Source organism: Carassius auratus, chromosome 35, assembly GCF_003368295.1.
Source record: "Carassius auratus strain Wakin chromosome 35, ASM336829v1, whole genome shotgun sequence".
Taxonomy (NCBI): domain Eukaryota; kingdom Metazoa; phylum Chordata; class Actinopteri; order Cypriniformes; family Cyprinidae; genus Carassius; species Carassius auratus.
The window spans coordinates 7,498,908-7,512,516 of record NC_039277.1 but is presented as its reverse complement, the minus strand read 5'-3'; the positions used below and the strand labels follow the sequence as shown (position 1 = coordinate 7,512,516).

The following is a 13,609-nucleotide window of genomic DNA, read 5'->3' as shown; positions in this document are numbered from 1 at the left end:
TCATGCAGTTAAATCATTTGATTTTGAACAGTTGAAATCGTTTGCCTTTAATGTGACAGCTCGAGATGGAGGATCCCCGCCCTTGAGCTCTGAAGTGACAGTAACTATCAATATTAAAGATGACAATGACAACGCTCCTCAGGTTCTGTATCCAGTACAGACTGGCGCTTCTGTGGTGGCTGAGATTGTGCCTCGTGCTGCAGAGGTTGGATATCTGGTCACTAAAGTGGTGGCTGTTGATGTGGACTCTGGACAGAATGCCTGGCTCTCCTATAAACTACAGAAAACTACAGACAGAGCGCTGTTTGAAGTGGGTTTACAGAATGGAGAAATAAGAACTGTGCGACAAGTGACTGATAAAGATGCAGTCAAACAAAAACTTACTGTTGTTGTGGAGGATAACGGACAGCCTTCTCGCTCAGCTGTGGTCTCCATTAACGTGGCTGTGGCTGACAGCTTTCCTGAAGTGCTGTCAGAATTCACAGATTTTACGCAAGAAAAACAATATGATGAGAACTTGACTTTTTATTTAGTTCTCGCTCTGGCGGCGGTTTCTTTCCTATTTATCGCCTGTGTGGTTGTCATAATATCAGTGAAAATCTACAGGTGGAGACAATCTCGCTTCTTATATCAGTCCAATATGCCTGTTATCCCGTACTATCCACCGCATTACGCAGACACAGGAGTCACTGGAACTCTGCCGCACGGGTATAATTATGAAGTGTGCATGACGACTGACTCGAGGAAGAGTGACTGTAAGTTTTCTACACTCGGTGGACAGAATGTTTTAGTAGTGGACCCGAGTTTCGCTGAGACCATGCAGCGCGCAATGCAGGAAAAGAACACTCTTGAAAAATCTGAGCAACAAGAAATGGTAAGACCCTTGCAGTAATAGATTAAATTAATATTAGTAATTTGCTGTTTGTCTTTATGGCCATTACACCACAAATATTCGCTTGTTCAACCTGTTGATGTTATTTAATTGTTTAGTAATGTCGGCTTTGAAATATACACACAGTACATGCCGTACACACATACACATATATTGAGTTTGAGTTTGAGGAACCGTGGATTCCACAGAGCTCCGCGCTATTATTTTATTGGTTTTTATTTTTTAACTTTGTATCAAGTTTTAATTTTTTAGGAGAGTCTGAGAATCGAGCAGTCTATTGATAGTTTTCACATGAGGTCACATCCTTACAGTAACGCCCACATGAAGAGCAAACAATGCTTTCCTCCGCTGACCGCCAGTTTTTATTTTTTATTATTATTATTTTTTTATGAGGTTTGCATTTAGTAGTAATGGAGTAAGACAGTGATATTTAAAGGCAAAATACAGAATACTTATTGATGATGCACACTTTGTACAGGTAAACAGATTAACCCAGAATATAAACGCGATGTGCAAAGTTTAATATTAACATTTTCCCATAGAAAACCATTATAAAGAAGACGCTTAACCATTTAACACATCACGTTTATGTTACATGCTCATTTGCTTGCCTGTGTTAAGAACGCAATAAATCATAAATAAGGAGCATAATGCACTTGATATTTTAATATCACTGTTTTAAAGGCACTTTAAGTGTTTTCACATTAAATGTTTTAGAATGTCACGCTGTTTTAAGTGATTGAAATGTCGTGGTGGGTGATTTATATGGATTGCTAATGGCAAATACTTGAATTCTCACATATCTTTGTTTTATTCTTTTGAGAAATTACCTAAATTACTTTTGATTGGAAACAGATGGAAAATGGACTGGCTTGTGCTGCAGTTATATGGATGTTTTTTTTTTCCCCTTCGAGCCTGAAAACTCTAAATTATTTAGGCGCGTTCGACTTTAAGCAGCGCTGCACAGAATGATCACTGTATGACATCAAAGCACCGCAAGAGCGATTCGAATGCATTGGATTCGTGTGCTCTCTTATCGCTCTCGCGGTACTTTGATGTCATACAGTGATCATTCTATGCAGCTCTGCTTAAAGAATTATTGTTGAATTCTTCGGGAGCTGTTCATCCCGATAGTGCTGAAATGGTCAGCGCTATAGCTGTTTGAAGTGGGTTTACAGAATGGAGAAAAAAGAACTGTGCTACAAGTGACTGATAAAGATGCGGTGAAACAAAGACTGACTGTTGTTGTGGAAGAAAACGGACAACTCTCTCGCTCAGCTGTGGTCTCCATTAACGTGGCTGTGACTGTGGCTGACAGATTTCCTGAAGTGCTGTCTGAACTTACAGATTTGCGAATGAAGAGCAATATGACAAGAACTTGACTTTTTAGTATAATTAGAGTATAATTATGAAGTGTGCATGACGACTGACTCGAGGAAAAGCGACAGCAAATTTCCTACACCTCGGTAGGCTTACGAAGCTTTTGGGAAACCCGGCCCTGGATGTAAATGATAATGACCCAATGTGTTAACAGTCAGTATTTAAAACTGAAGTTAGAGAGAATTCACTGGTACTGTTGTCAGTGAGTGATATTAGTGCTGCTGATGGTGACGAAGGTATAAATGACAAAGTTTTATTTTCCTTTGCTCTTGCTACCAAAGAAGCAAGTGAGATAAACACAGATACAGGTGAGTTTATACTTCTTAAAAATTTAGATTATGAACTGCAAAATAGATATCAATTAGTTAGAGGATCCCGAGTTGACAGAAATGTTAAGATCACCTGTTCTTAAAAAGTATATATAAAATTAAAATGAAATACAGTGAATTGTGGTTAGTAAAAATGGTATGTTAAACCATGGTAAATCTATAACACATTATAATAAGTTTCAATTCATTAACATTACGTAATACATTCGCTACAATAAAATAATAATAATAATAATAATAAAACGATTTTTAGAAGCCGTTATTGGTAAATTTATATTTATTTTAACGATTCTAGTTGGACATATGAATTTTTTTCAACAATTTGAACAATCTTTGAAAATGGAAAAAGTAATTACATGAATACAGATTAATAAAATCTGTACAATTATGACTTGTTATTAGTTAATAATTCAACAACTAATGTTAACGAACGGGACCTTGTATTACGCTTTAAATATTTAAGTAGCCTTAGGGGCTATAATTTTTATTTTTATTTATTTTATTTTATTTTTTGTCTGTGAAGGCAAATATGTAATCTGTAATATTACCACGAAATTATGTTTTGTTTTTTGTTTTTTGTTTTTTTTTTCAATAATATTATCTAGCACTTTTCAGTGTACAGTAACTTTAACATTTGTATGGATGTTTTATCCTTTAATCATTATCAAATAATTGAAAGCAATGCAGTTCTAGTTCTGGGACATGTCATATATTTTATTATTGTTGCTTCCCGTTTTTAACTCTAAGGGCCGCTGTTGATTTGTAGAAACGCAAGGGTATCGCCAGTGGTTGGTGGAGCTGTGCTGTAGGGATGCTGTTAGGAGATTCTGGAAGAGACTAAAGAGAATCGATGAAGGGAGACATTCACTGACTTATAGCAAACAAACTGGATGTATTTGTGGATATATTGACTGCGGAAAATCCTCTGTAGTTTGTATTTTGAATAGGTAACCTATAAAAATGCTTGTGTTTAGAGCATGTAGATGGATTCAATACCAGTCTCGAGGACAGCCACTGGATCGTGTTTTCTTATGGAGGGTCTTATTCATCATGGCTGCTTGCTCGATTTCAAACACAAACGCACAGATTCGTTACTCGGTTCCAGAGGAAATGAAGAAAGGGTCGCTTATAGGAAATATAGCTCATGATCTTGGTCTGAATGTACAAAGACTGCGCTCGGGTCAGGCTCGTATCGTGTCTGGCGACAGCACTGATTACGTAGAGCTGAAAACAGACAAAGGGATCTTGGTTGTAAAGGAGAGAATCGACCGAGAGCAGCTTTGCGCTGAAACTACTCCGTGCAGCTTCACGTTTGAAATAATTCTTGATAATCCAATGGAACTGCATCATGTTACGGTGGAAATACTGGATGTAAACGATCATTCGCCAACCTTTCCTAAAGATGAAATTAATCTTGAAATAAGTGAATCAGCCACAACTGGGGCTCGTTTCTTATTAGGAAGCGCAGATGATCCTGATGTGGGTGTGAATGCTCTCAAAAATTATATAATGTCAACCAACAATAATTTTATTCTGAAACAACACTCGCGCCCCGATGGAGTTAAATATGCTGAAATGGTGCTTCAGAAGCCTCTAGACAGAGAGCAGCATCCACGACTGTCTCTGATTCTCACAGCAGTCGACGGAGGAAACCCTCAGAGATCTGGTAATATGAAAATAGAGGTTACTGTACTAGATGCAAATGACAACGCACCAGTATTCAACCAATCAGTTTACAAGGCAACAATAGCGGAAAATACGCCTAAGGGAACATATATTACAACTGTTAAGGCAAGTGATGCAGATAGTGGGATGTATAGCTTGATCTCATACAGCTTTGCTAATTTAAAGGGAAACATAAATGAAGTGTTTGAAATAGATGAAACAACAGGCGTTATTACTCTAACTGGGGTGCTTGACTTTGAAAAATCAAAAAAATATGAAATTGGCATCGAGGCCAAAGACCAGGGTGGTTTAGGAAACTCGGCGAAAGTCATAGTTGATTTAACTGATGTAAACGACAATGCACCTGTTATTAGTGTTATGTCATTTTCAAGCTCAGTGAGTGAGGACGCACCTCTTGGCACCACTATCGCTATTTTCAGTGTCAAAGATCTAGATGCTGGAGAAAATGGCCATGTTGACTGTATGGTAGATCGAAAAAATCAATTTAAACTCCAGTCTTCACTGCGAAATTATTACACTTTAGTCACCGATGCTGCTTTAGATCGTGAACGTGTGGCAGAATATAACATCACAATCACGGCTATAGATTCAGGGTCTCCTGCGCTTTCTACTCAGAAAACGTTAAATCTTAAAGTATCAGATGTTAACGACAATCCGCCCAGGTTTCAAGAGAGTGTTTACACTACATTTGTTACTGAAAACAATCCACCTGGTTTGTCCATATTTACCCTGAGTGCTCGAGATGATGACTGGAATCAGAACGCTCGTATTTCCTATCTTCTAGATGAGACTACAGTGCGTGGATCCCCCGCTTCCTCTTTTATATCCGTAAATGCTGACAGTGGAGTGATTCACGCACTGCGCAGTTTTGACTACGAGCAAATGAAAAGTGTTCATGTTTGTGTGAAAGCACAAGATGGAGGCTCTCCACCCCTCAGCACTAATGTGACTTTGGACATTATAATTAAAGATGAGAATGACAACGCTCCTCAGGTTCTGTATCCAGTACAGACTGGTGCTTCTGTGGTGGCTGAGATTGTGCCTCGTGCTGCAGAGGTTGGATATCTGGTCACTAAAGTGGTGGCTGTTGATGTGGACTCTGGACAGAATGCCTGGCTCTCCTATAAACTACAGAAAACTACAGACAGAGCGCTGTTTGAAGTTGGTTTACAGAATGGAGAAATAAGAACTGTGCGACAAGTGACTGATAAAGATGTAGTCAAACAAAAACTGACTGTTGTTGTGGAGGATAACGGACAGCCCTCTCGCTCAGCTGTGGTCTCCATTAACGTGGCTGTGGCTGACAGCTTTCCTGAAGTGCTGTCAGAGTTCACAGACTTTACTCAAGGAAAACAATATGACGACAACCTGACGTTTTATTTAGTTCTCGCACTGGCTGCTGTTTCTTTCTTATTCATCACCTGTGTGGTTGTAATAATATCAGTGAAAATCTACAGATGGAGACAATCTCGCTTCTTATATCAGTCCAATCTGCCTGTTATACCGTACTATCAACCGCATTACGCAGACACAGGAGTAACTGGAACTCTGCCGCACGGGTATAATTATGAAGTGTGCATGACGACTGACTCGAGGAAGAGTGACTGTAAGTTTTCTACACTCGGTGGACAGAATGTTTTAATGGTGGACCAGAGTTTCGCTGAGACCATGCAGCGCGCAATGAAGGAAAGAAACTTAGAAGATCCCGGTAAATGTTCTGAAATGGTAAGATCAACTGTTATTTAAAAAGAAAATATAAAATAATATAAAGTCTTTGTGATATTAAAATTACATTGAACAAATTTTGCTTAGTAGTTTAGGAGAACCTTTTTCACTAGGCCTATATAACATTAGTTATATATATCATTAATGCAGGTAAATCAATGATACTTACATTTTTACAGCATTTATTAAATATTAACATATAATTACACTATTGTTCAGTATGAAATCACTTTTGTTCATAATACTTTGAATCATAAAATTTAGAAACAATAGTACGTGGTAACATTAAACTACCATAATAAACGCTATAAAATGTTTACAAATCAATTAATGATTCATTAAGCATTAACTAATCCTAAGGAATTTAGCCTTACCGTGAAGTGTTACCTTAAAATCGTGATTCGATAATGAAGTCTGTTCTGTTTGTCGCACTGCATTGTTACATAATACCTTATGATTTCGAATTTATTTTCACTAATAAGTGAATCATGTTTGTTTTCTTATATTTAAGTAGTGCAATACATAGTAAGATTTAAGTTTACGAGAGCGGTGAAGTGTTATTTTAAATGTATTTGTTCAATACATTGTTTAGTTTTATTATTGTTGAGAGCTAATGCCCATTTAAAGTTCAAAGACATTTCAAAGCTTGTCAGTGCTGTTTCTCGTTCTCAGCTCTAAGGGCCGCTGTTGATTTGTAGAAAAGCATGCAATCGCTAGTGGTTGGTGGAGCTGTGGTGATCCTGGTATAAGACTGTGGAAGAGACTACAGAGAGTCGATGAAGGGAGAGATTCACTGACTAATAACAAATAAACTGGATGTATTTGTGGATATTTTGACTGCGGAACAGCATCTACAGGTTGATATTTGAATACATTACGTATACAATTTTGATCAAAGCATATAGAATGAGTCATTGTTACCAATCGCGGGGACAGCCACTGGATCGTGTTTTATTATGGAGGGTCTTATTCATCATGGCTGCTTGTTCGATTTCAAACACAAACGCACAGATTCGTTACTCGGTTCCAGAGGAAATGAAGAAAGGGTCACTTATCGGAAATATAGCTCATGATCTTGGTCTGAATGTACAAAGACTGCGCTCGGGTCAGGCTCGTATCGTGTCTGGCGACAGCACTGAGTACGTAGAGCTGAAAACAGACAAAGGGATCTTGGTTGTAAAGGAGAGAATCGACCGAGAGCAGCTTTGCGCTGAAACTACTCCGTGCAGCTTCACGTTTGAAATAATTCTTGATAATCCAATGGAACTGCATCATGTTACGGTGGAAATACTGGATGTAAACGATCATTCGCCAACATTTCCTAAAGATGAAATTAATCTTGAAATAAGTGAATCAGCCGCACCTGGATCTCGATTCTTACTAGGAAGCGCAGATGACCCTGATGTGGGTGTGAATGCTCTCCAAAATTATATTATGTCAAATAATGATTATTTTATTCTGAAACAACACTCGCGCCCCGATGGAGTTAAATATGCTGAAATGGTGCTTCAGAAACCTCTAGACAGAGAGCAGCATCCACGACTGTCTCTGATTCTCACAGCAGTCGACGGAGGAAACCCTCAGAGATCTGGTAATATGAAAATAGAGGTTACTGTACTAGATGTAAATGATAACGCACCAGTATTCAACCAATCAGTTTACAGAGCAATAATAACTGAAAATGCGCCTAAAGAAACTTACATTACAACTGTTAATGCAAGTGATGCAGATAGTGGGATGTATAGCTTGATTTCATACAGTCTCGCTAACTTAAAAGGTAACATAAAAGACATTTTTAAAATCGACGAAACAACCGGTGTTATAACTCTAATTGGGGAACTTGATTATGAAAAAGCAAAAAAATACGAAATTGGAATCGAGGCCAAAGACCAGGGTGGTTTAGGAAACTCGGCGAAAGTCATAGTTGATTTAACTGATGTAAACGACAATGCACCTGTTATTAGTGTTATGTCATTTTCAAGCTCAGTGAGTGAAGACGCACCTCTTGGCACCACTATCGCTATTTTCAGTGTCAAAGATCTAGATGCTGGAGAAAATGGCCATGTTGACTGTATGGTAGATCGAAAAAATCAATTTAAACTCCAGTCTTCACTGCGAAATTATTACACTTTAGTCACCGATGCTGCTTTAGATCGTGAACGTGTGGCAGAATATAACATCACAATCACGGCTATAGATTCAGGGTCTCCTGCGCTTTCTACTCAGAAAACGTTAAATCTTAAAGTATCAGATGTTAACGACAATCCGCCCAGGTTTCAAGAGAGTGTTTACACTACATTTGTTACTGAAAACAATCCACCTGGTTTGTCCATATTTACTCTGAGTGCTCGAGATGATGACTGGAATCAGAACGCTCGTATTTCGTATCTTCTAGATGAGACTACAGTGCGTGGATCACCTGCTTCCTCTTTTATATCCGTAAATGCTGACAGTGGAGTGATTCACGCACTGCGCAGTTTTGACTACGAGCAAATGAAAAGTGTTCATGTTTGCGTGAAAGCACAAGATGGAGGCTCTCCACCCCTCAGCACTAATGTGACTTTGGACATTATAATTAAAGATGAGAATGACAACGCTCCTCAGGTTCTGTATCCAGTACAGACTGGCGCTTCTGTGGTGGCTGAGATTGTGCCTCGTGCTGCAGAGGTTGGATATCTGGTCACTAAAGTGGTGGCTGTTGATGTGGACTCTGGACAGAATGCCTGGCTCTCCTATAAACTACAGAAAACTACAGACAGAGCGCTATTTGAAGTTGGTTTACAGAATGGAGAAATACGAACTGTGCGACAAGTGACTGATAAAGATGTAGTCAAACAAAAACTGACTGTTGTTGTGGAGGATAACGGACAGCCCTCTCGCTCAGCTGTGGTCTCCATTAACGTGGCTGTGGCTGACAGCTTTCCTGAAGTGCTGTCAGAGTTCACAGACTTTACTCAAGGAAAACAATATGACGAGAACCTGACGTTTTATTTAGTTATCGCACTGGCTGCTGTTTCTTTCCTATTCATCACCTGTGTGGTTGTAATAATATCAGTGAAAATCTACAGGTGGAGACAATCTCGCTTCTTATATCAGTCCAATATGCCTGTTATCCCGTACTATCCACCGCATTACGCAGACACAGGAGTCACTGGAACTCTGCCGCACGGGTATAATTATGAAGTGTGCATGACGACTGACTCGAGGAAGAGTGACTGTAAGTTTTCTACACTCGGTGGACAGAATGTTTTAGTAGTGGACCCAAGTTTCGCCGCAACTATGAATCACACAATCAAGAAAAAAAATTCTATCGACGATCTCCAGTCTACAGAATCGGTAAGAGACTTTTGGGACATTTTAAATTTTAACTGATTAAAAAAATAACAAAATAAATAAATAAATAAATAAATAAAATCAAAATAAGACAAACCAAGTATAGCATAAAGAAATAAATGTTCTAGGTACACTTTTCCACCTTATTCTTCAATTTGGAAGTAAGCCTATGGGCGAGACTTGCGGTCCATTAGCACTAAATGGAAATAATGAGATTCATTAATTGTAAAACTGTTTACACTACACACCAGTGTGTTCATTCACAATTTGCGATATCAAATAGCTGTTTTGTACAACTAAAAATAGCTGCAAGCCAGACCCATAAAATGTACAAATGGCCATGCCTACTCGAAAAATAAGGTGGATAGAAAGTGTGAAGTTTCTGAAATGAATAACCTGAATCTGTAACCGAGTCTCTAAAACTCCTGCAGTATACCAACATTATATTAGCTATTAAACCAAGTATTAGGCTATATCATTTATCTTTGTCTATTAACTAATACTCTGTATATTCATAATATGTTCACATTACAAGTGCATTAATACAATTCATAATTTATACTAACACTGATGTGAAAATATACAAATGAGAAAGAATTTAAACACATTTGCAAAAAAAAAAAAAAAAAAAAAAAAAAACTAAATATTGTCACAAAGTTGTCATGTTGCTTTCAGTGCTGGATTCAATTATCTCAGACTGTCTCGAACAATAGACTTGAATGCTTTATATAGCTACCATGTGTGATGTAATAATAATATTCTTGTTTGAAAAGAGACTTGAAAACTAATGAACAAATTGTTTTGGTGTGCATGACAACTGACTCAATGACGACCACTATACTGATCAGATACAGCAGTATTAAGTGTGTCCAATAAAGAGATAAGAGAGTTCACAAAATGTTTTGCTGTAAAATGCTGGAATTGTTGTCTGAGTCTAAGCTAAGTGTATGTGAGGAGAGAGTGACCCTATGATTTTCTATTCATGCTTTAGAATATTTTGGTCGTGGACAAAAATCCGACTGACATTATGGATTAATTGCCTTAATATGGAAGATGAAGAAAAAAAAATCTAATAAAATAAACAGCAGCGTGATATTTTACATGCAGACATGTGAAAATTTGTTCAATCTAATTATTGAAAAATGAAGAATAATTATGAAATAATCACAAAAAACGCAAGGGCACTTTGAAAAGGTTCAGCACCACTTGTCCTGAACAGCGCCTTGCTGGATAAAGGTATACTACTAAAGAGGACCACGGTCTTCTTCATTGTGTTTTAATTTAACCCAAAATCTGTTGCTTACAAAATCCATATCCAACATGCATATTAGCCTTTATTTATTTATTCATTCATTCATTCGTTTGTTTGTTTGTTTGTTTGTTTATTATTATATTATTATTATTTTAATCAGCAAGATATTCTGGAACACAGACAGTGTGACATTCTACATATCATAATAATTGGTTCATTGCCAGTGTGATATAGGCCTAGGAAATAATATTCGCTGATAAAATACGTTGTATTGTATGTATAAGGTTAAAACTTTGATATGCTGTTTCTTATTTACACTCAGAGGGTCGCTGTTCGTCGACAAACAGCGGAGAAACTGTATTTCACAGACCCTCCCTCGTCACACAATATCACGGAGAAAAAGGCAATAAAGCTGCCACCTCATTTTTTTCTACAAAAACGATTCATCGCTCGTCGTCCTGAACGGAGTTAATGATTGCGGTCGGAATTTCATATATTTTAAGGATAGACGGATTGATTGTTTTGTTTTCTTTTTTAAGCGTCTGTGTATTTGAAAAATGCCTGGCCCTGATGCAATCATACGGCATTCGGTGCTGTGTTTTACTCTTTTGATTCACATTGCGCTCGGACAAGTCAGTTACTCCATTCCTGAAGAAATGTCAAAAGGATCGATAGTGGGAAATATTGCGCAGGATTTGGGCTTGGATTTACAACGATTAAAGTCAGGAAAAGCTCGAATATTTACCAGAGACAGCACGGAATATATCGAACTGAACAGAAACACTGGATTGCTGCTTATTAGAGAGAAAATGGATCGCGAATCTCTTTGTGCAAAAACAACTCCGTGTGCTTTACATCTTCAAATGATTTTGGACAACCCGATGGAATTATACACGATTACAATAGAGATCATGGATATAAATGATAACGCTCCGAGTTTCCAGAAAAAGGACTTTAGCTTTGAGATCAGCGAATCGGCGGTGGCGGGTGCAGGTTTTATGCTTGGGGGAGCTTTTGATGCGGATGTAGGAACAAATGATCTTCAGAATTACTCGCTTAAACCGAGTAACCAATTCAGACTTGAATTGCATAATCAGGCAGACGGTAGTAAAAACGTTGAGATGATCTTACAAAGACCACTCGACAGAGAAACGCAAAGCTCACTTACTTTGTTGTTAGAAGCGTTTGATGGAGGCGATCCGGTGCTTTCTGGCACTGTACAGATACACATCACTGTGCTAGATATTAATGACAATGCTCCTGTTTTTACGCAAAAGGTATATAAAACCACCATAACAGAAAACGCACCAAAAGGTACTGTGTTAACAGTCGTGAGCGCATCTGATGCAGACGAAGGATCAAACAGTGTAGTGACGTACTACATATCTGACACAGTGAACAAAAATGTCGCCGACATGTTTCTTATTAATGAAAAAAGTGGTGAGTTAACATTAACTGGACAGGTTGACTATGAAAAGGTCAACCATTATGAACTTAATATCCAGGCAAAAGATCAAGGAGGACTTTCTAACGCATGCAAAGTAATTATCGATGTCCTGGACATTAATGATAATTTGCCTAGTATTCAGATTCTGTCTAGTTCACACTCCATACCTGAAGGTTCTAACTCTGGTACTGTGGTTGCAATGCTACATGTTGATGATCTTGATTCGGGTGTAAATGGGCAGGTTCAGTGTGTCATGAATGGGAATATTCCTTTTGAAATAACATCTCCGTCTAGCAATTTCTTTAGCTTGCAAACAGAGCAGGAATTGGACAGAGAGCGAGAAGCTGAGTACAATATCAGTGTAATATGTACTGACGAGGGAGTGCCAGCACTATCCAGCAATGTCTCTCTTCGTGTGCAGATATCTGATGTGAATGACAATGCTCCTGTATTTGAGAAAAGTCACTATGAGGCCTATGTGCTGGAGAATAACACACCTGGCCTCTCTATATTTACCGTTAAAGCCAGTGATGCTGATTGGAATCAGAATGCCCGTGTTTCTTATATTCTAGAAGACAGCACTGTTAATGGAGTCTATGTCTCATCATATGTGTCAGTTCAACCTGACAGCGGACTGATTACAGCTGTGCGCTCTTTTGACTACGAACAACTGAAAGATTTCCACTTCCGGGTAAAAGCGCAAGATGGAGGCTCTCCCCCGCTCAGCAGTAACGTGACAGTGAAAATTACTATTAAAGATCAGAATGACAACGCTCCTCAGGTTCTGTATCCAGTACAGACTGGTGCTTCTGTGGTGGCTGAGATTGTGCCTCGTGCTGCAGAGGTTGGATATCTGGTCACTAAAGTGGTGGCTGTTGATGTGGACTCTGGACAGAATGCCTGGCTTTTCTATAAACTACAGAAAACTACAGACAGAGCGCTATTTGAAGTTGGTTTACAGAATGGAGAAATAAGAACTGTGCGACAAGTGACTGATAAAGATGCAGTCAAACAAAAACTGACTGTTGTTGTGGAGGATAACGGACAGCCCTCTCGCTCAGCTGTGGTCTCCATTAACGTGGCTGTGGCTGACAGCTTTCCTGAAGTGCTGTCAGAGTTCACAGACTTTACTCAAGGAAAACAATATGACGAGAACCTGACGTTTTATTTAGTTCTCGCACTGGCTGCTGTTTCTTTCCTATTTATCACCTGTGTGGTTGTAATAATATCAGTGAAAATCTACAGATGGAGACAATCTCGCTTCTCATATCAGTCCAATCTGCCTGTTATACCGTACTATCAACCGCATTACGCAGACACAGGAGTCACTGGAACTCTGCCGCACGGGTATAATTATGAAGTGTGCATGACGACTGACTCGAGGAAGAGTGACTATAAGTTTTCTACACTCGGTGGACAGAATGTTTTAATGGTGGACCCGAGTTTCAGTGAGATGATGCAGCGCACAGTCACGAAAAACAGTTCCATCGACGATCTCTTTGCAAAATCGGTAAGAAACTTTTCCTTAGACTATTATTATTGTTATTATTATTATTATTATTATT

The 13,609-nt window shown here is 38.5% G+C and overlaps 1 protein-coding gene across 10 annotated transcripts in view; it reads left to right on the top strand.

Annotated features, from left to right (window-relative positions):
* Nucleotides 1-13,609, top strand: part of LOC113054233 (protocadherin gamma-C5-like) — a 101,104-nt gene that overhangs the window by 37,744 nt on the left and 49,751 nt on the right. Inside the window, exon 1 of one of the 10 annotated variants that reach the window (XM_026219615.1) lies at nucleotides 3,371-6,012. The exons of 4 other annotated variants lie outside the window; for them this stretch is intronic. In XM_026219615.1, the coding sequence (XP_026075400.1) occupies nucleotides 3,562-6,012 (2,451 nt within the window). In that variant the 5' untranslated portion in view covers nucleotides 3,371-3,561. Of the gene's footprint in view, nucleotides 1-3,370; nucleotides 6,013-6,561; nucleotides 9,349-10,913; nucleotides 13,555-13,609 lie in introns of those variants that run through there. 5 more of the 10 variants (XM_026219622.1, XM_026219617.1, XM_026219626.1 and 2 more) reach the window with 5 other exon arrangements.